The following is a 27,531-nucleotide window of genomic DNA, read 5'->3' as shown; positions in this document are numbered from 1 at the left end:
ATGATGGCTGTGGGTGAGGCCCTGGTACATGTGAGGATCACTGTCCTGCAGCTCTGCCTGGGCAGCTTGCTCTTCCTTTCTGGATGGGCCCAGATTGGGCACTCTCAACACCACGGCCCCCCAGAAGTAGTAACACCTTTGAGGATAACTGGCACCAAGAGAGGCATGAGGCCCCCTGACTGGCTCTTCTACAGCTTGCACTTTGGAGGCCAGAGACACATCATCCACATGAAGGCCAAGAAACTTCTGGTGTCCAAACCCTTCTCTGTGTTCACCTACACAAACCAGGGTGCTTTGCTTGAGGACCACCCTTTTGTTCAGAGTGACTGCTACTATCATGGTTATGTGGAAGGGGATCCAGAATCCCTGGTTGTTCTTAGCACCTGTTTGGGGGGCTTTCAAGGAATGCTAGAGATCCATGACACTCTTTATGAAATCAAACCCAAAAGACTTTCTGCCAGATTTGAACATCTGGTTTATAAGTTGCACAGAGAGAAGACGCAAGTCCCACCCATGAGATGTGGACTAACAGAAGAAGAAATAGGACGGCAACTGAAGCTTCAAAGGAGAGAGAATTCCATTCTGAGGCAAAGCAGCTATGAAGGCTGGTGGACCCACACAAGGTTTCTTGAAACAGTTTTGGTTGTAGACTATGAGCGATTCCTTTATAAGGAAAGTAATGTCTCACTCGTGATAGAGGAAGTATTTTTCATTGTCAATCTTATACATTCCTTTTTAAGTACATTGGATATTGATTTGAGTTTACTTGGAATTGAGGTGTGGAATGAAAAGAACCTTGTCAGTGTGACTAATGACATATCTAGACTCCTGGATGATTTTTGCAGTTGGAAGAGAGCCAGCCTTGAATCTCGTATAAAACATGACCTTGTACATTTTTTGGCAAAACAAGATTTTGATATACATCTTGGCTTAGCCTATGTTGGAAGTGTGTGTGATCCTGGTTCGAACTGTGGAGTGGATTGTGTCCTGGGAGATGACTTATATAGCTTTTCATTTATCATAACACATGAGATGGGTCATAATTTGGGTATGTGGCATGATGAACCAGAATGCACATGTGGGCATGAGTTTTGCATCATGTATCCAGAAAAATCAGAGAGCATAAGATTCAGCAATTGCAGTTATGCTAGCATGTGGGAAAACTTTCCATTTATGTACTGTATGCACAATGCACCAAAACAAGAGAATATCTTTAGGGGGACTGGGTGTGGGAATGGTGTGGTTGAAGAAGGAGAGGAGTGTGACTGTGGATCCCCAATTTTGTGTACATATCATCCATGTTGTTCAGAAAACTGCGCTCTGAAATTTGGGGCTGAATGTGCTTCTGGGCTTTGTTGTGAAGAATGCCTAATCCAGCCACCAGGTACAGTGTGTAGAGAAAAGGACAGTGAGTGTGATCTTCCAGAGTGGTGCAATGGCACTTCGCCCGAGTGTCCAGAAGATGTGTATGTGCAGGATGGGGTCCCTTGCATGGGTGGTGGCTACTGCCACGAGAAGAGATGCAATGCACGTGATGAACAGTGCAGACAGATCTTTGGCAAGGAATCCAGGAGTGCAGGGGAGAGTTGCTACACAAAAATGAACAGCCGAGGTGACCGCTTTGGTAACTGTGGTCTCAGTGGTGACCACTATATAATGTGTAATGAATCAGATTTCCTCTGTGGAAGAGTTCAGTGTGACAATGTGAGAGAAATTCCTTCTCTGAGAGGTCACACTACTGCGCATTGGATTGACTTCAATGGTGTCACCTGCTGGGGTACTGACTATCATTTTGGGATGACCACACCAGATATTGGTGACGTGAAAGATGGCACAGAATGTGGTAGTGGACAAGTGTGCATCCACCGGAAGTGTGTCTCTATGTCGTTTTGGGCAAGTGATTGTTCACCAAAGACCTGTGATATGAAAGGGATCTGCAACAACAAACATCACTGCCATTGTGACCCTAACTGGGAGCCCCCCAACTGCATGAAAGAAGGCTATGGAGGGAGTGTTGACAGTGGCCCACCCCCTGGGAAAACAGTGCAAGAATGGAGAGAAAGGCAGAAGGGACCTTTTTTTTTATTTCCTTTTTTGGTTTTGTTTATGAGTTTGTTACTTTTGCTTGTAAAGATGAACAAAACACCACCTAAGAAAAAAGACAAAAATGTGCAACCTTCACCTGAGAAGAAACAAGCAGGGGTTCAAACTTTACCTGTGAAGGAAGAGTTGGGTGCTCAAACTTCACCTGAGATGGAAGTGTTGGGTGCTCAAACTTCACCTGAGAAGAAAGCGTTGGGTGCTCAAACTTCACCTGAGATGGAAGTGTTGGGTGCTCAAACTTCACCTGAGAAGGAAGCGTTGGGTGATCAAACTTCACCTGAGATAGAACAACTGGGTGCTGAAACTTCACCTTCACCTGAGACAAAACTCAATGTTTAAACTTTACCTGAGATAGAAGAGCAAAATTTTGCAATTTCGGAAAATAATCCCAATCCTCAGTGAATTTTGCATCCATTAACTCTTAGTATCCTGCCAGTAGAAATGTCATTGCAAATGTTAGAAAGCACTTGCAGAAAGTTCCAGAGATCATTGCTTCAGGATCATAAACATTCACTATTTATTATATGTAATTCCTAGTACATTCCTACATTTAATTATTTCAAGCAATTTTAGTGTTTTTTTTTTTGTTGTTGTTGTTGTTATTTCTTCATGGTTACTGTACTAGGGATTGAATTCAGAGCCTTGCACAAGCTAGGCAAGCATTCTAAATTCCAAATGCACCCCAGGTCTAGTTGTTTATTTTCCATGGAAGTAGTTCTTAGTGTTTCTTGAGCAAAGACCTATTGCCTGGATGGATCACGTGTGTGTCCTGTGTGTGTGTGTGTATGTGTTTGTACTTGGTGTCTCTCAATTCCAAACCATCTTCCCTTTTCACTCTGCTCTGTCACATGGAGAGAGAAAGCTCACTCTTTGACATTCCTCCCTAGCAGTTTCTGCTTTGGGGGGAGCCTAAGTGAGACTGGAGATCTGTGAGAACTCCCTAGGTTGCATCAGATATAGAAAATTACTTAATTGGAAGATAGGTCAGTGGGAAAATGCCCATCATGAAGCATACAAAAAAGAAAAGAGAAAATAAGAGAGGAGCAGATGTGTGAAATATGTGAAAAATTATGTTTCCTAGTATTGGAGTGCAGAGAAAGTGAAAAGAGAATTTAATGCAAGTAATGTTCAAAGAGCAGTTTGTCGATGTTCTTTTTTAAATGGAAGCAAGATTTCATCCCGCCTCTCCACACTGGCTTACATATTTCTCAGAGAAACTGTTAGCTTTGCTTCTTTCCTTTATTGAGTTGCGTCCTATCTAAAGATCTATCTTCAAGTTTACTAATATTTTTTCTGCTTATACAAATCTTCTCCTGATCTCCTCTATGATTTTGAAAAACTTTGTGATTATGCTTTCCATGGCAGGAATTTCCATTTGGTTGTTTGATATAATTTATCTGTTTATTGATATTCAGAGTGGGATTTGTATAGCTATATTTGGTCATAAATTATTCTTAATCCACTTGAGCCAGTGATGAATTCACTCATTAATTCTGCTTTCCTGTTGTGGGCTAGGATTTTTTACATGCACAATCATGCTATCTGCACAGAGACAATCTTAATTCTTTCTTTCCAATGTAGTATCTCTACTTTCTACACAAGGTAGTACCTCTACTTCCTCAGATCCACAGCGTTGGATGGGTAGACACACAAACAACATAAGAAAGGAAGAGAGGAAATCACACACAAAAAAACGGAGAAACATCAATAACAGAATCCATTGGTACCACAGCGGAAGAAATGTCAGAGAAGGAGTTTAGAATGTACATAGTTAAATGGTCTGCACAGTAAAGAACAATGTAAGCAAATGAAATCAGAGAGAAAATACAGAAAGTGAAAGATCACTGTAAGAAAGAGATAGAGATTCTGAAAACAATCAAGCAGAAATCCTTGAAATGAAGGAATCATTGAACCAGATTAAAAATTCAATGGAAAGCATCACCAACAGACTAGACAAGTTGGAAGACTGCTTTAGGGCAATGACACAAAATATATAATTTTGAAAATAAAGTTGAACTCAGAGAAAAGATGGTAAGAGACCATGAACAGAACTTCCAAGAAATAGGGGATACCTGAAAAGACCAAATTTAAGATTTATTGGGATAGATGAAACCTTGGAGACACAAACCAAAGGAATACACTAACCTTTCAATGAAATAATATTCAAAAACCTCCCCCAAAAAGAATGAACTGGAAAATGAAACAAAGGAGACCAAGAGGACCCAAAATATACAAAATTACAACATACCCACACAAAGGCACATTATTTTTTTTTAGTTTTTTAAAATTTTTATTGTAAACAAATGGGATGCATCTTGTTTCTCTGTTTGTACATGAAGTAGAGGCATACCATTTGTGTAATCATACATTTCCCTAGGGTACTAGTTTTTGATTCATTCTGTTATTTTTTCCTTCCCCCCACTCCTCCCACCCCTCTTTTCCCTCTATCCAGTCCCTCCTTCCTCCATCCTTACCTGTATCTGTCATCATTTGCTTATCAGTGAGATCATTCGTCCTTTGGTTTTTTGAGATTGGCTTATCTACTTAGCATGATATTCTCCAATTTCACCCATTTACCTGCAAATGCCATAATTTTATTATTTTTTAAGGCTGAGTAATATTCCATTGTAACAAAAGCACATTATTATGAAAGTGCTTAAAAGAGAGAATAAGGATAGAATTTTAAAGCCTCTAAGAGAAAAACAACATGTCACATTTAGAGAGAAACAAGTCTGACCTCAGCTGATTTTTCAACCCAGAGTTCATATCTAAGAGGTCCTGAAATAGCCTATACCAAGTACTGAAGGAAAATGGATGCCAGCCAGGAACAATATCCAGCAAAATAAAACTTCAGATTTTAACATGATAAAAAAATACTTCCAAGATATACAAAAGTTGAATGAATTCACATCTAGAAAGCCTGCACTACAAAGCATTCTCAATAAACTATTTCATGAAGAAGAAAGTGAAAACCAGCAAAGGAGGAACTACATGAGAATAATGGTCAATCCAAGAAGAAACTAATTCAAGTTAAAAAACCAGAAATGAATCAAAATGACTGGGAATAAAATCATTTCTTTATAATGACACTGAATATAATGGCCTAAACTCATCAATTGAAAAACACAGACTGGCAGATTGTATTAAAAACAATACCCAACAATGTGCTGTCTCCAAGAGTCTCACCTCATAGGCAAAGATATCCACACACTGAAGGTAAAAGGATGGGAAAAACACATCATTCACCTGGATCACACAAACAAGCAGAGGTATCCATCCTCATATCAGATAAAGAGAACTTCAAGCCAGGGTTAATCTGAAGGGAAAAAGAAACACATTTCACAGCTTAAGGGAATTAATTATATATCAGAAAGGCATAACAATCATAAATATTTATACTCCAAGGAATGGAGTATTCCCGTACATCAGTAAAACTCTTCTCAATTTCAAGAAGCAAATAAACCACAACACTTGATGACTTTAACATGCCTCACTCACCACTTGATACATCCTCCCAACAAAAACTAAATAAAGAAGCTATAGATCCAATTAAGCAATTAAGAATTCAGACTTAACAGACATATATAGAATAATTCATCCATCAATGACTGAATACACTTTCTTCTCAATAGCACATGGATCCTTCTCTAGAATAGACCATATCTTTAGGCACAAACCAACTCTTAGCAAATACAAAAAGAGAGAGATAATACCTTGTTTTGTATCAGATCATAATGAAAGGAAATTAGAAATCAATAATAAAATAAAGAATAAAAGCTACTCTAATACCTGGAAAGTAAATAGTATGCTATTGAAAGACCAGTGGCTAGCAGAAGAAATGAGGGAGGAAATAAGAAAATATAGAAATGGAAATGAGAATAACAATATAATATATCAAAACCTCTGGGATACCATGAAGGCAGTTCTAAGAGGAAAGCTCATTGCATTGAGCTCATTCCTTAAAAGAACAGAAAGTCAATAAATAAATAAGCTGACATTACATCTCAAAGCCCTAGAAAAAGAACAATATCAGCATCAAAATCTGTAGAACACAGGGAATAATTATAATCAATTGATTATAATCAATTGATTATCAATTGATTTTGAAACAAAATCAATGATATTGAAACAAAATTTTTTTAAAAATCAAAAAAATTGACAAAATAAAAGGGTGGTTCTTTGAAAAAAATGAATAAAATTGACAAAACTTTGAAAGAGAGGGAATATACAAATTACTAAAATTCATGATGAAAAATAAACCATCACAATGGACCTACTGAAATACAGATGATAATCAGAAACTATATTGAAAATTTATACTCTAATAAAGTGGAAAATCTTGAAGACATCAACTAGTTTTTAGAGACATATGACATACACAAGTTGAATCGGTCATAGAGAATTTAAACACATCAATTTCAAGCAATGAAATGGAAGATGCCATCAAAAGCCTACCAACAAGAAAAGTTCAGGACCAGACAGATTCTCAGCTGAGTTCCACCAGACCTTCAAAGAAGAACTCACACCAATCCCCCTCAAATTAGTCCATGAAATAGAAAAGGAGGGAACCCTTCCAAACTCGTTCTATGAAGCTAGTATCACCCTGATAACAAAACCTGACAAAGACACATCAAGGAAAGAACACTTCAGACCAATATCCCCGATGAACATAGATGCAAAAATTCTTAATTAAATGCTGACAAATCACACACAAAAACACATTAAAAAGATAGTGCACACCACAATCAAGTGGGGTTTATCCCAGGGATACAAGGTTGGTTCAACATTTGGAAATCAATAAATGTAATTCATCACATCAACAGACTAACACGCAAGAATCATATGATTATCTCAACAGATGCAGAAAAAGCACTGGACAAAATTCAGCATCTATTCATGCTCATAACACTAGAAAAACTATGGATAGTAGGAACACATCTCAACATTGTAGAAGTTACATATGCTAAACTCAAGGTCAACATCATTATAAATGGAGATAATTGAAAGCATTCCCTTTAAGAACTGGAACAAGTCAGGGACACCCTCTTTTACCACTTCTATTCAGCATAGTCCTAGAAACTCCAGCCACAGCAATTAGACAGAAGAAAACAATTAAAGGGATACAAATGGAAAAGAATTACTCAAACTATTCCTAGTTGCCAATGACAAGATTCCCTATTGAGAAGACCCAAAAAATTCCACCAGAATATTAACATAGTTTAACACAAAATTAACACCCAGAAATCAACTGCATTTCCAAACATCAGTGATGGATCAACTGATAAAGAAATTGGGAAATCTATCCCATTCACATATGTTGTGCCCAAAGGCTCGAGACCCCACAAGGACCACCAGAGACCACGATCAATGCAAGCAGCAAAGAGTCATTTATTAGTAAGTTTGAACCCGGTCCTCTGCGTCCTTAACCAGTGACGCTAAGAGAGGCCCCGAGCCCTTGTCAGCAGGGTTTTTATAATCAAAGGCAAGCAGTTTTACAGTGTTCTTTTAATTGGTTAACATTTGAACAGCTAAACCTCCTCTGGTTGGGTCCGGCCAATCTATTTGATTTTCATTGGGTCCTGTCAGAACTGAACGGTCCTAGTGGAAGAAGGGAGGAGGGAAGGGGTGAACTATGTAGGAGATGAGTCGGGGCTAAGCCCCACTCCCGTCCTTGACGGATAAGGTCTCCAGGCAACCGCACATTCCTCGGACAAATATCTCTTAACAACCTTGGTAAGCACAGGGGCCCAGCAGTCCTGTTTGTCCTTGAGACAGTTAGCAGCACAGATACCACCCTGCTCTCAACATCCCCCCTTTCCAAGAACATTTAGAGAGCCAATCTTGGGTCTCTATTGTTCTAATTCTTGCTGCTTAATGGGCTGATATTGGCTGAAGTTGGTGGCTCCAAAAACTGGAGCTACAGCTATGGTTATGGCCAGAACAAAAGAACAAATCAAAAGCAAGAACATAGTCACAGTCTATGGCGGCAAGGCTTGATCTTTAGCGGGTTGTCCTTAGACCTGTCCACTCTCCAGGCAGAGTCGTCTAGGGCAGGAAGCACGATGTCGGAAAGGGGTTCAGTCAACTTGGCGTGGGTGTGATGAATCCAGGAGGCGACGCCGTCGACTTTGAGAGCGGTGGGTGTAGTCAAAATGACCATGTAGGGGCCCTTCCACTGTGGTTCCAAGTTGCTCTGTCGATGTTGCTTCACTAGGACCCAATCACCCGGGTGGAAGTTGTGAGGAACAGGAGGCGGGCCTGACTCGTACAGACTTTTGAGCTTAGGCCAGACTTCTCTGTGGGCCCTCTGCAGGGCCTGGAGGGAAGATAAAAGTTCAAAATCATCTACTTTTTTTTCTTTCAGTCAGATCAGGGAGTATTGGAGGCGGGGTCCCAAACATGATTTTATAAGGGGTGAGTCCCATCTTATAGGGAGAATTATGCACCCGATATAGGGCATAGGGAAGGAGAGTCACCCAGTTACCGCCAGTCTCCAGGGTTAATTTGGTTAAGGTCTCTTTTAAAGTTCTGTTCATTCTCTATACCTGTCCTGAGCTTTGGGGTCGATAAGCACAATGCAGTTTCCAATTTGCCCCAAGTACTGAAGCCAGCCCCTGACTTACCTGTGAAGTAAACGCTGGCCCGTTGTCAGACCCTATCATCACAGGAAATCCTTACCTTGGCAGGAGGTCCTCTAAAATCTTTTTAGCCACTATCTGCGCCGTTTCCCGCTTGGTGGAGAATGCTTCAACCCATCCTGAAAAAGTATCTACAAAAACTAATAGACATTTATACCCATACCTTCCAGGTTTTACTTCAGTGAAATCAACTTCCCAATATGTCCTTGGTCTATCCCCCCTTAATCTATTTCCTGATTCCCACTTGCTATATCCTGCATTTGTTAACTTACAAACTCTGCAACTTTTGACAATCTGTTCTATCTTATTTTGCACACCTTTAATTCTAATTCCTGCTTGCAGCATCAAGTCCTGTAATTTTCTTGTCCCCATGTGGGTGGACTGGTGGAGCCTGCGCAACACTTTCTGCCCCATCAGTTCTGGAAGTATCATCCAGTTTTCAGAGTCTTTCCCCAATCCATCTAAGCATTGGGCTAGTGGTTGCTGGCGAATCCATGATAAGTCCTCTTCCGTATAGGTTGGGTCTTTTGGGAGGGTTCGTGAGCCAGAGTCTGGGAGTTGAGCAACCGTGATCAAGTCTCTCTGGAGGGCTACTTCACGTGCCACCTTGTCTGCTGAGCAGTGCAGTTGCCCCTGGATACTGGATCAGATGGTTTTTGATGCCCAGGGAAATGTACGATAGCCAATTTCTTGGGTAACCAGAGGGCGTCTATCAGGGACACAATTTCTTCCTTGTTTTTAATAGATTTCCCCTCTGTGGTTAGCATTCCCCTTTCCCTGTAAATAGCCCCATGAATATGGGCAGTTGCAAAGGCATAACGACTGTCCATGTATACAGTCAAATTTTTTTTTTTTTTGTCTTTTCCCATCGTTAGAGCCTTAGTCATGGCTATCAGTTCTGCCTTCTGGGCAGAGGTGCCTATTGGTAGAGGCTCAGCCCAAATTACCTCTGTCTCAGTCACTACTGCTGCACCCGCATACCTTTGACTCTGATGTAGAAAGCTGCTCCCATCTGTGAACCATACTGCATCTACATCAAGCAGCAGATGATCTTGCAGGTCTTCTTTAAGCCCATGAACCTGGGCTAGGATTTCCGAGCAGTCATGTATGGGTGTGTCCAGGTCAGGGTCAGGAAGCAGTGCAGCAGGGTTGAGGGCTGAGGGTGCCTAAGTCCTCATGTAGAGCTTCGTCCAACAAGGTGGGAGAATTTTGAATCCCTGCGGCAATCTCGTCCAGGTAAGTTGTCCATTGATACCCTCATCAATGTCTGTCCATTTAAAGGCAAATAGCTCTTGGCTCTTTGGAGCTAGAGGCAAGCTAAAAAAGGCATCTTTTAAATCCAGCACCGTATACCATTGTCTGTAAGGAGGAAGTACACTGATTCCGACCCAGATCATGCACTCTGGAGTTCCCAAGTTGTGGTCGATTACTCGGGAGTCTGTTTCCTTCTTTTTCTGCTCTCCCTCCCTGCACTGCTACTGCTAATGCTTTGGTTATTTCCCTAGTAGCCCTAAGCTGCTTTTCCTCTGGTGCATCTCTGTTATTGAATACCCGCTGAGCTATTCTCATTAAGTCTTGAATACTTTTCCCTTCTAAATCCTCTATTTTTTGTAACTTACGCCTTATGTCCGGTGCTGCCTGGTTAACAAAGCTCGTTACTACTGCTGCCTGATTCTCTGGGGACTCTGGATTCATAGGAGTATACCGTCTAAATGCCTCCATTAATCTTTCTAAATAAGCTGAGGGTGATTCCCGTTTTTCTTGCATGACTGAATACACTTTGGCCAAATTAGTGGGTTTACGAGCTGCTGCCCGGAGACCCCCCATTAGAGTCTGGCGATAAACCCGGAGTCTCTCCCTACCTTCAGCCGTATTGTAGTCCCATAATCTCGCGGAGGCCTGGACAAGGGGAAAGAAGCATTAATTAAGTCAGGGTTTACAGTAGGTTGTCCATCGTCTCCGGGGACCAACTTTCTGGCCTCTATCTGGATTCTTTCACGTTCCTCGGTTGTGAACAGAATCCGGAGTAGCTGCTGACAGTCATCCCAAGTAGGTTGATGAGTGAACATGACACTATCTAAAAGGGAAATCAAGTCTTTAGGGTTGTCGGAAAACTTAGCATTTTGATTTTTTCGATTATATAAATCACTTGTAGAGAAGGGCCAATATTGAAGCCAGGGATTGCCAGCATTGTCTGGCGGCCCAGTTTCTCGGAGTGGCAGAGCAATTGTGGAATCTGGAGTTTCTGGTCGGGAGGGGCCGGCTGCCCGCTGGGCTCAGCTCCGCGTTCACCTTGCCAGCCCTCCCGAGCCAGTTCTTTCTTCCTCATTTCCGGCTGCAGCCGCTTCTCTCTGTTCTGCAGCCTGCAGTCCTGGGTCCTGAGGAGGAATAGGGGCTTGCATATAAGGAAGGAGGTTAACAAGAAGGGGGTCTGGATCTTCCTCCGGGAGAATAGGGTGGGGAGCTGTGGGCTTTAACTTTAATGTCCATAACTTTACAGTCATTTACTCTTGTATTAAAGTACTACCACATACTATCTGTTTTGAAGGTGATGGCTTATTATCACAAGTTACCTAGGTTGTATGTTCTGGAAGCAGCTACTTCTGCAAAATAGTAACAGGCACAGTTTTACACAGTGAAATTAGCAAGAGTAAAAACATATTTAGCTTGTATAATAGTTATCTTGAATTTTTGCTGAGTTCTACATTATATACCCTGTTTGAGATCACAGTAATCTTTACAACAAACATCAAACTTTTGAGCACAACTTTAAATGAGTTAAAGCCTGACTTACTTTGGAGTCATTCTAACATGTAGCAGGGTGAGGCAGAGCCTTATCTCAGGTAAGGCAGGGCTCTTCACAAGTCTTCAGTAAAATGTTCTAATCCTAAAACTAATTTTTGTCCCTTTTGCCATGACCAGCATGACCAAATTTTTAAGTTCAGTGGGTCAAAGGAGTATTAGAAAATAAAGGTTTATAAACACCGATTTTGAAGATTAAGCTGAGATCAGATGGAGCTCTGTTCTCTGATGGAAATGCAGATCTAAAGAGTTATGTTAGCAACATTTATACATGTCTTATTATTAGGTTAAAGGCTATGTAAGCATTATTCTTTGTTTTCAGGAGAGTTACAGAGACTAGAACATCTACATAACTTTTTCCCAAAACTGCAAAGTGCAATGTTAGGAACCCCGTGTAGCTCTCAAAGAAGTCCACTGTCCAAAGTTACTGTAAGGTGGGCAGGAACTAGAGAAGGGAACTGATGAAACACTGGTTATCTAGCAAAACAATTTCTTTCTGCCCAAGAACTGTGTGCCTGAGATCAATGTAAGAGCTGATAGGACTCCTGTACAGAGCCTCCCCAGGGAGGTTACTGCCACAGCAGTTAGGCATCTTGTGCTCCTACACAGGAACACTCCCAGGTACCAGACATGCTACAGTCATGAAGTCAGGGACCCCAATCTCAGTCATTGTTGTCCCATTTTTGCTATTGTACATTATACTTTTTCTTAAATGTCATTTTAAGAAGTTTACATATATTGATTTCTGAGTCCCTATGAATATTAGTTAACACAGTCTAACATTATATCCAGAACAGGAATCAATCAAAGAAAGGCTGAGAGAGCTTTTAACTTTTTTTTTTTGTGTAGCAATATGTTTTTACCTTTTACAATGTGAACCGTTAAACAAATCAGGCTGTCACTAACTCTTAGATATACATTTACATTTAAATTTTTATCTCAGTGAAATAAGTAACCAATTTTACATATACCTTACTGATAATATGTCCCATAATAGAACATTAAATGATAGAAATAAATCCCCAATAAAATGTACTCTTTAAGTTTAATATTACCAGTACAGACAAGTTTATTCTGGAGAATAGCAGCTTGACAAATTTCCTGCTTAAAAAACCTTGTATACCTGGAAAATATGAATACATTTAATATACAAGGAGTGACCATTTTACGATTACCTTGACACTTTAATCTTACTAAATTTAGTTTTTAAAGAAAAATTTAGACTCTGTAACATAGTCCAATACTCTTAACAGTTGTTTAACCATAATTGTATAAACCCCAATTTTTAAGACTAATTGTTTTAAAGAATAAAACTTAATAGACACAAAGTTAAGAGTAAATTAGTGTTTCTAAGAAATCCTTGTTATTTTACCATGTCATTTTACCATATAGATTAAACTTTGGCTTATATCAGAACATTAGTATTTCACCTTAGGAAACACCTTAAATAGCTTTAGCTGTCTCACATACACACAACCAACTTAGTTACACACAGACTTGTTGAAACTTGCCCTTTACTTACACACAGACTTTCTTAGCACTTACTTAGACCCTCATGTGTTCCATCACACAGGCACTTTCTTACCCAGAAACATTTTTTTTTCTTTTATTAAATATATTTTAAACCCAGAACCTTTTATTTTTCTCTTTCCTATCTGTTGACCCCTTTTTGTCCACATTCTGAAACAACTCTTATGAAATTTTTGAATTTAGACAAATTACTCCGATTTAACAAGATAAAATACTTTGTGGTTTATAGTACTCTAATTGAAACACAGTGAAAGGGGAGATGGTAGCTCTAAATCCAAATCTAAGAGCTCCTTGAAGCTTAGCAGAACTGGAGGGGGAGCAGGGGGAAGTGGTAAGGGAGCAGATGGAACACTCACCCTCCGAGTTGAGGTTTTATCTGTTAGAACATAACTTTTAATAACCTTGTTTTTAGTAATGACACAAAGCAATTTTAAACTCTTTTTAATTTACTAACTTATGAAAACACCAATAATGTTTAAGTATGTTACCCCATGTAATTTAAGGAGTTAAAAGTACTTGATGTTATTTAACAATGAACATTTTAACTTTGCAAATTAATCAGATGTCACCAACAAACACATTTGAGTAATCCCATACATGTTAACTCTAATTCACTTATTCTGTAAAAACCAAGATATCAGACAAGTGTCCTGAACAGTATTTGCTGTCTCTTTCCTGTTGAAGAAAAGTCCTAGAAACAATTGATATTAGACATTGTTTAACATCAACATTTCATTAGTTTGACCACCTGGAGACTTGCAAGTTATTTCTAAAGATATTTTACTTTTATTAGTTTACCCAATTTAAATTGAACCTTTTTAAATCACGTGAATAAAAGTATTTGGATCCATTTTTAAATTTTAATTTTAGGAGCGCTCAGTTTTGATACAGACAAAACATGACATTAGCACGACATACAAATAATACAAAATCAAAGGCCTTGTAACTTTATAGGTGAATCTCCATTGCAATGTAACAGATGTTCAAAAACTCTAGTTGAATAAAAATAGAACTGATAAAAAAAAAATCATTAACCTAGGTATGCAGGATCAAAATTATGAGCTCAAAAATACAGCATTAGAGAAAAAACAAAACAAAACAAGAATCCTAGAGAATGAGTTAGTTCTGTGTAGCGGCCCAGGAGTTTAAAACGAACACCTTTTTTTTTTTTTTTTTTTTTTTATCTTCAGGTTACTCCCCTTTCCCGCTGAGACTGCTGCAGCCTACATTCCAATGCAGGCTTCAGCAAGGCCAGGCAGGGGGGAGGGAGGATCACCCAGGACTCTTTTAACCCTTTTTTTTTCCTGGTTGAGAAATCAGGTTAGGTTTGAATGCAGAAAATCACAAAACATTATTTCTTACTATTTTTGAGGAATGGAGCTGCTGAGCTCTCTGCCTAGGGGGATTGGAGTAAATAAATCTCTCAGGAACAAGGAGAAGGACTGCAAAGTACCCTGCAATGAGTATCCCTAAGCCTAAGATTGGATTAACACAATGAAGAATTTAATAGAAGGCAAGAGTAAAGACCATATAGTACAATACACAAACAGACAGACACATAGCATGCTAAATCAAAAATTGGCTAGCTGGTACTTTGTCAACAAAAACAAACAATTTCCAATTATATCAAGGAGTTGCCCAGGCGCAACACAATGCCCAAATGGGACAAAGAGTTAACCAGATGTGACAAGTCACCCGAATGCAGCACAGAAGCTGCCCAGATGCTGTGCAAAAGCTGCCCAGATGTGAGAGTCACCCAAATGCAACAGAATTGCCCAGATGCAGTGCAAAATCTGCTCAGATGCAGCGCAAAATCTGCTCAGATGTGACAAAGTCACCAGATGCGATGAATCGCCAGAATGCAGCACAAACTTCTCAGATGTGACAAAAGTCACCAGATGCGACGAATCGCCAGAATGCAGCACAAACTTCTCAGATGTGACAAAAGTCACCAGATGCGACGAATCGCCAGAATGCAGCACAAACTTCTCAGATGTGACAAAAGTCACCAGATGCGATGAATCGCCAGAATGCAGCACAAACTTCTCAGATGTGACAAAAGTCACCAGATGCGACAAGTCGCCCGACGGGTCGAGGGGACGTCTCCCGAGACCCTGCTGGGGTCCTATAGTGCGTCCACCAGGAGTATGCCAGCCCAGAACCAGAACCTGCAGGCAATTCAGACCAGAAAACACACGGCAATGCCTTACTCACCGGCTGAAGGTGTCACTTATGACTCTATGATCAGGTGTCTGGGTGGGCTTGGGGATCCCGGGCGAGCCCCCATATGTTGTGCCCAAAGGCTCGAGACCCCACAAGGACCACCAGAGACCACGATCAATGCAAGCAGCAAAGAGTCATTTATTAGCAAGTTCGAACCCGGTCCTCTGCGTCCTTAACCAGTGACGCTAAGAGAGGCCCCGAGCCCTTGTCAGCAGGGTTTTTATAATCAAAGGCAAGCAGTTTTACAGTGTTCTTTTAATTGGTTAACATTTGAACAGCTAAACCTCCTCTGGTTGGGTCCGGCCAATCTATTTGATTTTCATTGGGTCCTGTCAGAACTGAACGGTCCTAGTGGAAGAAGGGAGGAGGGAAGGGGTGAACTATGTAGGAGATGAGTCGGGGCTAAGCCCCACTCCCGTCCTTGACGGATAAGGTCTCCAGGCAACCGCACATTCCTCGGACAAATATCTCTTAACAACCTTGGTAAGTACAGGGGCCCAGCAGTCCTGTTTGTCCTTGAGACAGTTAGCAGCACAGATACCACCCTGCTCTCAACAGATCAACTGATAAAGAAATTGGGAAATCTATCCCATTCACAATAGCCTTGAAAAAGATATAATATTTGACCAACAATCTAACAAAAGAGGTGAAAGACCTCTACAATGAAAACTATACAACACTAAAGAAGCAAACTGAAGAAGACCTTAGAAGATGGAAAGACCTCATGTTTTTGGATAGGTAGAATGAATACTGCCCAAATGGCCATACTCCAGAAGTGCTATATGGACTTAATGCAATTCCTATTAAAATTTCAATGAAGTTCTCCTTAGAAATAGAAATGTAGTCTGAAATTCAATTGAAAAAATAAGAGGCCCAGAATAGTCAAAGCGCTCCTCAGTGAAAAAAATGAAGCAGGCAGCATCACAATACCAGAGCTTAGATTATATTACAGAGCCACAGTAACAAAAATGGCATTGTATTGGCACCAAACAGACATGAAGACCAGTGGAGCAGAACAGAAGACACACAGACAAACCCACATAAATACAGTTATCTCACACTAGACAAAGGCACCATACACTAGAAAAAAAAATAGCCACTTCACAAATGAATCAAACCCCTGTGTCTCACCCTGCACAAAACTCAATTCAAAGTGGATTAAGGACCTAGGCATTATAGCAGAGAACCTATGCCTACTAGAAGAAAAAGTAGACTCAAATCACCATGTTGGCTGAGGAACCGACATACCCACCAAGAATCCAAAACTACAAGCAGTGAAATCAAGAATCAATAAATGAGATGTTATCAAATAAATAGCATCTTCACAGGAAAGGAAACAAAAATGTGGAGAGAGCCTCTACAACAGGAGAAAATCTTTGCTGCACGCGTTCTTTGAATGTTGAGTGTGCTGTTATTGAAATGTCTTCTCCTACATTTCCAATTTTATTTGAGTCTCATCATTTTTTTTGTTAGTCTAGCTAAATGGAGGGTTTTTTAAAAATATGTTTGTTTGTTTTGTTTTATTTTTTGGTACCAGGGATTGAACCCAGGGGCTCTTGACAATTAAGCCACTTCCTCAGTCCTTTTTATTGTTTATTTTGAGACAGGGTTTTGCTTAGTTGCTTAGGCTGGATTTGAACTTGCAATCTTCTTGTCTTTGCCTTGGTTTCCTAAAAGACTGGAATTACAGGTGTGTACCCCTGTGCCTGGCACTAAAGGGTTGTTGGATTCTTTCTAATTTAAAAAAAATTAAAACCCCAATTCTTATCTTTCTTGATTTTTTTCTATTCTCTATTTTTTTTTTCTGCACTAGTCTTTTTGATGTCCTTCATTCCACTAATTTTGGGCTTAGTGTTCTCCTACATTTCTAGTTCCTTGTGGGTTACTGCCATATGCTGCCCTTATGGCATGTTTTCCTGAATCCTATAATGTTTTGAATGTTCTGTTTTCATATTTGTTTGCCTCAAGATAGTTAATTTTTTTTATTCACATATGACCCATTGATTGTATTTTGTAAGTTCTACACATTTGTGGAATTTTCCTGTTTTCCATCAACTCTTGGTCAGAAGAGATACTTCACATAATTTCAATCTTTTAAAATTGTGGTGACTTCTGAAAGTAACACATAATCCACCTAGTAAAATGTTCTCTGCATGCTTGAACAGAATGTGTATGCACTGTGTGGTTGGGTGGCAGGTTCTGTTCATGTCTCTTTGGTTTATTTATTCTACAGTGTTGTTCACATCTGCTATTTACTTATTGACTATCTGTATAATATTACAGCCAATGTTAAAGCAGAGTATCATTATATTCTTATTTCTCTCTTTAGATCTGTCAATATTTGTTTCAGATATTTAGGTGCACTGATGTTGCACACAGACGTATGTATAATTGTCATATATCTTTCTGATGAATTGACCTTTTATCATTACATGATGACGTCCTTTGTCTATTGTGACAGTTTTTGACTTAGCATCCATATTATCTGATGTAATTCAGTGTCCCTGTGAAAGTGGGTAATTTTGGGCAGAAGGAAAACAGCAAATGGAGATTAGAATTATGTGTCTACAGACCAGGAAACTACCAGAAGCTGGGAGAGAGGGCTGAAATAAATTACCCATTAACAGCTTTAGAGGCACTATAGGCCTGAGGATACCATGTTGTTGGACTAGTTTCTAAAACTGTCATACAGTAAATTTTTTTTTTAGATTACATATTTTTCATACCTTTGCTATGACAGTCCTTACAAAATGATATGGACAGGAAAACCACCAAATCAAGTTTTGTCTCTTAAGAACTACTGATAAAATGGGGGGGGGGGAGGCAGGCAAGAGAGTCCAGCTACAGGTACACAATGTCTCTGAGTCATTTGTTGGCCTTAGGAAGATAGAGGCAGATGATTGCTAATGGCTGGGTATCCCAGAGAATGCCTTAAATAGGCTGGAATTTTTTTCTGGAACTTGATGTCCTTCAAGTGTTCCACAGTATGGTTCAATGTTGAAATAAACTGAGACAAGATAGTGGTATGAGAAGAAGTGCATAGTGTATATGAGGAACACAGAGAATGGGAGTAAGGAAATAAGTCTTATTTGTATTGAATGACTATTGGAACACAATCAATAAGGGTAAGGAAGTCAGACCTATTATACTGAATAGAAAGTAGCAACCAAGTTTAATAGAGATTATGGAGCCAGAGTGAATAGGAATCTGGGGTTGTTGCCATGCTTTGAATTCTGAAAGACTCTTGTTGCTAGGAAGCTCAATCTAGAACTCAATCAAATGAGAGACAACTGAAGGGGAGGGGATTCACATTTGTCTTTGTCATGAGAGTTCTCATAAAAGTCTTTGTTGGTGGATGTCAGAAATGAGACATGAAGAGGGCTATACCTAGAAAGGATCATGGGAATCATCACTTCATCTGTTGGTAAGTCATTCAAGAGTTTAGCTCTGAGGAAGAGAACTCAAAAAATGAGGACATGAATGAACACAAACTCCAACCTCCCCACCCTCACACACACCAATAAAACCATGATTTCCTGCCAATTATTCAGATCTTGCACAGGACTGTACCCTTTACCATTTTCTACTCTATTTGGTGAGCACACTGTAAACCATTTTTAATGTATTGCTACTGAAGTTTGAAAACACTGAATTAGACTATAAATAAGAGTGAGGAGCCAGGCCAGTGGCACATGCCTATAATCCCAATGGTTTGGAAGGCAGAAGCAGGAAGATTGGAAGTTCAAAGTCAGTCTCAGCAAAATCAAAGTGCTAAGCAGCACAGTGAGAGGCCCTCTCTAAATAAAATACAAAATACGGCTGGGGATGTGGCTCAGTGGTCTAGTGCCTCCGGTAACTGCCCCCCCCCAAAAAAAGTGAGGCATAGAAGGTAATTAGGATATGGAGATCGATGGCTTTGATGAAACCTTGGTGTAGGACAGTCAACTTTGAGGCCTCTGTACTATTATGAAATTATTCCACTTGATGAATGAACACATAATACTCTCTCAGGATCTGGGCATGTGGAATCACTGTATAGAAAAATGTAATGAGTAAAAAGATAGTCTGGCTTAAAGTTTCTTTTGAGTTTGTTTTCCCATTACCTGCTTGCAAGGTGAGGTCTTAATAAATTGCGAGAGATTTATTTTGGTTCACTCTCAACAATGCACACAAGTAATCCATGACTATTTCCGTCACAACAAAAATCTACACACTTCATAATATCTAAATACATATAAAGCCATGGACAGCAAAGAAGCTGATCAGAATTTTTCTCAAGACTTGTAAAAGTTGTCTTCAAAGGTATCCTTTACTGACCTTGCTTACTCCCGCGGGCTTCTGCCATTTGTGAAATTAGCCTCCTCTGTATTTTCCTTGCACACTTTCCCAGGCAATCCATGTATTTGTCTCACTTTAAAGATGAGGATACTATCCAGTCTCAAACAGGTCCCCTGCCACCTATCCTCCATGACAAAGGAAAGAAAAGAAAATCAACTAATCCTGTCTTAAATAGGCATTAATGGAAGAATTCTTGGTTTTACAACTTAAATTACCACGATGGAAATTTTTGATAAGTTGCAAAAACAAAAACGATATTGATTTTCAGTTGAGGGTCCTGCACATGGATGAAATTGAGGAAAAAAACCAAAAAGTTGGGAGACCGTGTGGACAACAAGGCACAGGTTTTTAAAAGCATGAAAATATTTAAAATCAATACCTGGTCCTTCAAATCCCTGGCCGGGGTGGTCGCCTCCACCTCGGCCGCAGGGAAGAGGACGGTGGCCTAGAGGCTCCTGGCGGACAAACCGGCCGCAGCATCCGCAAGCCAGGCAGAAGTAGAGGGGCCTGGCGCGGCAGAGAGGCCTGCCTTTTGGCCTCTCTCTCCTTTCGCCTGAGCCACAGGAGGCCAGGCTTCCCCGGGTGACTGGAGGGCGTCCCCTGCTCGAGAATGGGAATTCTCTTCACCAAGATATGAAGGCTGTTTAATCACCAGGAGCCCAAAGTTATCATTGTTGGGTTGGATAATGCAGGAAAACTACCATCCTTTACCAGTTTCTATGAGTGAAGTCGTACATACATTCCCTACAGGAAGTTACGTAGAAGAGAGAGTGGTTAACGATGTGCGTTTCCTATGTGGGACATTGGTGGCTAAGAATCTTTCGTTCTTCCTGGAATACTTATTACACTACAGAGTTTGTAATAGTAGTTGGGGAAAGGACAGAGAGGCTTTCCTGTAACTAGAGAAGAACGCTACAAAAGATTAGCGCATAAGGACCTAAGAAAAGCTGGATTACAGATTTTGGCTAATAAGGTGTTAAAGAATGCTTGACTGCAGCAAAAAATCTCCAAATTTTTGGAACTAACTTCTTAATCATCAGTGGCATACCCAGATTTTTCCAAGGACTTGAAGGAATGTCGTGATTTAAGATAAATGATCTCTACTGAGCTCTTCTCAGACTTTGTAAACAAAGTGCTGGTCTTTACCTAAAAGCTGCAAAAATTAATGGTTTAGATATATTTATAAAATACTGATTTAACTTTTTTCTAAAGAAGAAAAATTAAAACCTCTTATTTGAAAACAAGGTGAAGTCTCACCTTCCCATTTGCTTTCTCATTAGTACCTTCCAAAATACTTTATTAAAGCTGTGACTGACATTCTCAGTGAATCCTCTCAGGATAATGTATAGCCTGTGGTAAGTACAAAGGGAGAAGAAGATGGTTTGAATTTTAAGAGCTTTGTTATCAGTATACCTTTCCCTAATTGAACATTGTTCTCTTGTTCTACCAATTCAAAAAACAAATCAGCACAGATATTGTTTCCAATATATTAAAATGTTATGTTATTTATGAAAAAAATGTATTATGTATATATCTCAGGTTCAACCTAATGACTTTGATTTATGTTCTAAAGAAAAACAAATAATGCAAAAATTACTATTATCCTTAGTTATTACCCTAATTAGATAAGTACTGGCATTGGTATTGCCATTTTATACTTTTCCTTTATGTTCTCTGTATTGTACTAAACAACACCCTGCCTCAAATCATTGAGCTGCACTTTAGGGAAAAAAAAAAGATATAAGAAAAAGCTTGACATTGTATACCTGTTTTTGTTGATCAATAACATACTGAGTGAAATATGTGTCAAATTCTTGGCTTTACCAGGGACACGATTGCACAATGAGCTTTATCAGATTGTTCCGTGTATTGATTTAAATTACTGAGTAGATCATTACTCCATTCATTAATCAATCATAAATTGCATTTAAAACTATCAAGTGATTTCTTCTCAATTAAAAAGTATTCATTCTGTGAAACACATCTATTCATAGGGGTACCAGTCTATAAATATTAATTAATTTAACTATGGTCTTTTACAGTATTAAATTATATATGTCAAGCAGTTAAAATGAATTTGAGAGCACAAGCAAGGAATAAAAATTTGCCAGGCAACATTTTAAATTTTTTAATTTGCAAATTTCCTCTTTCTTATTTTAGGAATTGAAATACTTTTCAGGTTTTTTTTTTTGTTTGTTTATTTGTGAAAGTTTCTTATATCTTATTTCACCATGTAAATGCAATGTATAACAAAAGAAATGCAAACTTTTTAATGCTATTGGCTGAAAATTTGATTGATATGTGATATATTATTTTACTTAGAAATAACTGAACCCAAAATAACTTTTATTTGTTTAGGGTTTTTTTTTTATGCATGAAATTTGAAGTTATTTTTGTCATAATTGTAAACAGAATTATCCTGTGTTAAAACATATTCTTGAGTACTCTATTTGTATATTTTTTTATGCCCTGAAAATTTGAGGGTTAATCCAAACTGGCACTTTTAGAATATTGAAGGAAAAAAAAAATAACTACTTTTAATACCAACCTTTTAAATTGTATGAAGATTTTGGTAGAAAAAATAGTATATACTATAAGCATTGACAAAATTTTGAAAATTTCTTTCCATAAAATATAAAAGGCTCAGTACCTAATTCCAAGTTGGGTATGGTACATCAGTGGTAACTTTGGATGTTTCATGCTTTATATTTATGTTACAGTGTTCAAAATGCAAATATAACATTTAATATTTGTTATACCTTCACAAAAGCAGATCCTAAATTACTAGATTTCTCCATATGTACTCATACTTTTCAAATTACTTGTCATATATTAAAACCCAAAGGGGGAAAAGTCAACATCAATTTGTGACTTAATACTTTAGGCTGAGCTTTCAGGCCATTTTATTCGAGTTTTGTGTGTCTTCCCTTCTTACACACCCTCCTAAATAGACTCCACTGTGATTTATTTCCCCAGAGGTATTGGCAATGTGTTGTCACAGTGGTGAAAACAGGTGAAAGCATTAACCTAGATTAGGTTGAGTGCTTTGGTTCAACAGTGGTTGAACCAATGGAATCTAGAGCTGGCCTATGTCGATGATGGAAAATTGAAAAGTGGGGAAACATAGAAGGAAAAATTATGTGTGTTCTCTATGAAACTGATGAGTAACTTTTACTTAAGAATAAAGATACAGCCAACTAATCCGTGAAAGTTGAAAATGGCTAGGAATGATGACATGACACAGGACAAGGCTATAGGTCAATGACTATAAGACGGTTGAACATGATCTATAACACTAACAAACACACAGCTAGGTGCTTTGGGGTTTGCCCACGTGCTTACTTAACACGGTAAGAGCATGGATAGGTTATTGGTAGAGAACAAAGTAGCAGTAGACACCCAATACTTTCTGACTTGTGCAGGATTGATTGGGAGGTTGCTGAAAGAATTCAGAAGAATGAGAAATAATGGTGGAAGGAGATGGCTGCCAGTTTTGTGGTTTGGAAGTAGCTTTGGAAACCAAGGAAGTAATGACTGAGTGTCTGGTCTGTATGGCAGAGGGAGTTTCTGAGAAAGGAAGACATCTCTCCTGGTGGGCTTCACATTGTTGACTTACAAACTTTTGTAAAATTAAGTAGGAAAAAGGAGTTCTCCATAAAGAATTGATAACAGAGGAGAGAATGCTGCTGTGTTTCATGAAAGGAAGATTCCATAGTGATAGGAAAATGATTACAGAGAGAAAAACTCAAACAACTGAGAATCAAAATCAAAGAAAACTTAAGGAGAAAAGTCCAAGAGGCAACAGGTGCTAAATCTGGCCACTTTCCTGTTTCAGTTCCCTACAGTGGGAAGTGGTGTTTGATGAGTGTGTTTTAGATCCCTTGTCCCAGATTCCACTTTCCTCTGCTGCTGTTGTTGCTCTTTCTCCCTCAAGTAGTGTTGGGGTTCTTAATCTCATCACTTTTATGATATCACTGCTCTAATGATGCCATGAAAACTATGGATACTCTCACTAGGTCAAGAAAAACAGGCATTTGATATGGAAACTATTGAAGGAAATTTAACAGATTCTTAAAGTATATCTTTACTGCAAACACTGTGTAAATTTGTGTTGCAGATCATTAACTTATTCCAGCCTGTATCATACTTGATGTTTCCCACAAGTGTGCTGTGCAGTATCTGCATATTATGAAGTATCATTCCTACTTTGCTTGATAACAAAGCAGCAAATCAGTAATATCAGCCAGGCAGTGTGCTATTATTAGATTTCTCATTTGCACTCATTCATCATAGTGTATTTCTACTCTCAAAATGATTGTTTAATCTGTATTTTTATGTGTTTTGACATTAATAAAACAAATTTGTGGGAAGGTTGATTTTTGAGCTAGTTTCCTCAGCATCCTGAAATGCCAGGAATTTTGAAGCCTTTGCTCCTGTACAACATATCCTGCCCCAATCCTCCTAGGGTTCATTGATTTCCTTTTCACTTCTGGAGACACTTTATTTTGCTCCTATCCTCCCATTTCCAACTGTTACTCTTCCAGCTACTTTGATTTCCTTATCTTTTTAAGGGCCACAGGCTTTTAAAAATATAATATTTTGAGTGAGTATAATCAAACATAAACACCTTTGAGTAGGATCTATCAATCCAAGGTACTCCCCTTTCCAATTCCACTATCGGTTGTTTTAATGCCTGAAAGTATCCATGATAAGCTGATGCTAATATTTCTTGAAGGACAATTGGTGCATTCACATTGAAATCTGAGCGGATTGGAGGAAGATGGAATAATTCGTAGTTGCATGCAAGTGCATAGTAAGGGTCATGAAGAAAAATAATATATGTGAGAATTGCTTTACATATCTGTCCTGAATAATGTGTTTAAATAATCATTTAAAAGAAAGAAAGCCTGTTGCTATTTATTCCAAGTGAATTTGTATAAATTAAGATTCCTTCATTAGAGCAAGGTATACAATTCACCTTTTCTTTCAGACTCCTGTTTTAAATATTTATTGTGAAAATATTCCCACTTGGACATGTATTTAGAGAATGGTATCATCAACCCACATGTCCTTCATTCCTGTTTGGCAGTTATCAACCAGTGACCAGTTGTCATTCTTTTCAACACCCACAATCTGATTCTACCTCACCAAAATTGAAGAGCAAATCCAATGCACAATATCCAGTCATGCCTTAAAACAAACACCAATGTATTTTAGCCCATATTGTGCTGTTCTCCTCCTCCCTAGACTTTTCATAATTTTGCCAGCCCATCTCTGCTCTTCTTTTCATTTTTTCTTTTAGTTCTGTTGCTCCAATGGATTGACTCTGCCAGAAGACATTCCATTAAAGGTCAGTGCTGCTTGCAACCAAGTCAAAGGGAGGAGACAGGCCAACAGCACCTCCTGCCCTGCCCCTCCTCCTCCAAATATTGCCCATGATGGCTGTGGGTGAGGTACTGGTGCACATGAGGATCACTGTCCTGCAACTCTGCCTGGGCACCTTGCTCTTCCTTTCTGGATGGGCCCAGATTGGGCACTCTCAACACCACAGCCCCCCAGAAGTAGTAACACCTTTGAGGATAACTGGCACCAAGAGAGGCATGAGGCCCCCTGACTGGCTCTCCTACAGCCTGCACTTTGGAGGCCAGAGACACATCATCCACATGAAGGCCAAGAAACTTCTGGTGTCCAAATCCTTCTCTGTGTTCACCTACACAAACCAGGGTGCTTTGCTTGAGGACCACCCTTTTGTCCAGAGGGACTGCTACTATCATGGTTATGTGGAAGGGGATCCAGAATCCCTGGTTGTTCTTAGCACCTGTTTGGGGGGCTTTCAAGGAATGCTAGAGATCCATGACACTCTTTATGAAATCAAACCCAAAAGACTTTCTGCCAGATTTGAACATCTGGTTTATAAGTTGCACAGAGAGAAGACACAATTCCCACCCATGAGATGTGGACTAACAGAAGAAGAAATAGCACGACAACTGGGACTTCAAAAGAGAGAGAATTCCATTCTGAGGCAAAGCAGCTATGAAGGCTGGTGGACCCACAAATGGTTTCTTGAAACAGTTTTGGTTGTAGACTATGAGCGATTCCTTTATAAGAAAAGTAATGTCTCATTCGTGATAGAGGAAGTATTTTTCATTGTCAATTATGTACAATCCCTTTTAAGTAAATTGGATGTTGATTTGAGTTTACTTGGAATTGAGGTCTGGAATGAAAGGAACTTTTTTGAAGTGACTGATGAAATAAATTTTGTCCTGTATCAATTTTGCAATTGGAAGAGAGATAGTCTTGAATCTCGTATAAAACATGACCTTGTTCATTTTTTGGTAAAACAAGATTTTGGTATACATCTTGGCTTAGCCTATGTTGCAACTGTATGCATTCCTGGTTCGGAATGTGGAGTGAATTGTGTCATGGGTGATAACCTATTTGAATTCTCACTTACCATAACACATGAGATTGGACATAATCTGGGCATGTACCATGATGTATGGATATGTACATGTGGGCAACGCCATTGTATAATGTCTGAAGAAGTAATAGATGGCACAAGATTCAGCAACTGCAGTTATGCTAGCATGTGGGAAAACTTTCCATTTATGAACTGTATGCGCAATGCACCAAAAGAAGAGAACATCTTCAGGGGGACTGTGTGTGGGAATGGTGTGGTTGATGAAGGTGAGGAGTGTGACTGTGGATCCCCAATTTTGTGTACAAATCATCCATGTTGTTCAGTAAGATGCACTCTGAAATTTGGGGCTGAATGTGCTTCTGGCCTTTGTTGTGAAGACTGCCTGCTCTTGCCACCAGGTACAGTGTGTAGAGAAAAGGACAGTGAGTGTGATCTTCCAGAGTGGTGCAATGGCACTTCGCCCGAGTGTCCAGAAGATGTGTATGTGCAGGATGGGGTCCCTTGCATGGGTGGTGGCTACTGCCACGAGAAGAGATGCAATGCACGTGATGAACAGTGCAGACAGATCTTTGGCAAGGAATCCAGGAGTGCAGGGGAGAATTGCTACACAAAAATGAACAGCCGAGGTGACCGCTTTGGTAACTGTGGTCTCAGTGGTGACCACTATATAATGTGTAATTTATCAGATTTCCTCTGTGGAAGAGTTCAGTGTGAGAATGTGAAAGAAATTCCCTCTTTGAGAAGTCACACTAATGTGCATTGGATTGACTTCAATGGTGTCACCTGCTGGGGTACTGACTATCATTTTGGGATGACAGTACCAGATATTGGTGATGTGAAAGATGGCACCGAATGTGGTACTGGACGTGTGTGCATCCACCGGAAGTGTGTCTCTATGTCTTTGTGGTCAAGTGATTGTTCACCAAAGACCTGTGATATGAAAGGGATCTGCAACAACAAACATCACTGCCATTGTGACCCTAAGTGGGAGCCCCCCAACTGCATGAAAGAAGGCCATGGAGGGAGTGTTGACAGTGGCCCACCCCCTGGGGGAAAATTGCAAGAATGGGTAAATAGGAGAAGGAGACCTCCTGCTTTTCTTCCTTTTTTGGTTTCGTTTATAATTTTGTTGGTTTTGGTTTTAAAGATGCACAATTTACTGCCTAAGAAAAAAGAGGAAAATGTGCAACCTTCACCTGAGATGAAAGATTTGGGTGCTAAAACTGCACCTGAGATTGAACAGCTGGATGTTCTGTCTTCACTGGATATGGAACAGCTAGGCAATCAAACTTCAGCTGAGATAGAGAAGTTGGGTGGTGAAACTTCGCTTGAGATGCAAGAGCTGGGTTCTCCAACTCCACCTTCACCTGAGGCAGAAGAGCTCAACATTTAAACTTTACCTGAGACAAAATATCAAAATTTTTTTAATTTCAGAAAATAATCCCAATCCTAATGTAATTTCCTATTAATTAACTT

At 39.4% G+C, this 27,531-nt stretch overlaps 2 protein-coding genes across 2 annotated transcripts; both read left to right on the top strand.

Moving 5' to 3' along the window:
- On the top strand, positions 1 to 25,086 carry LOC124982686 (disintegrin and metalloproteinase domain-containing protein 25-like). Its single transcript, XM_047549660.1, has 2 exons — positions 1 to 2,043; positions 24,937 to 25,086. Exons 1-2 carry the CDS (start codon positions 1 to 3, stop codon positions 25,084 to 25,086), a joined length of 2,193 nt encoding a protein of 730 aa, XP_047405616.1.
- LOC124982685 (disintegrin and metalloproteinase domain-containing protein 25-like) lies at positions 25,085 to 27,448 on the top strand. Its single transcript, XM_047549659.1, has 2 exons — positions 25,085 to 27,124; positions 27,203 to 27,448. Exons 1-2 carry the CDS (start codon positions 25,100 to 25,102, stop codon positions 27,446 to 27,448), a joined length of 2,271 nt encoding a protein of 756 aa, XP_047405615.1. The 5' UTR covers positions 25,085 to 25,099.
- The last annotated feature ends 83 nt before the right edge of the window (positions 27,449 to 27,531 follow it).

Source organism: Sciurus carolinensis, chromosome 4 (assembly GCF_902686445.1).
Source record: "Sciurus carolinensis chromosome 4, mSciCar1.2, whole genome shotgun sequence".
NCBI lineage: Eukaryota > Metazoa > Chordata > Mammalia > Rodentia > Sciuridae > Sciurus > Sciurus carolinensis.
Note: the sequence above shows the minus strand (reverse complement) of the source record. Positions and strands in the feature narration are given on the sequence as shown.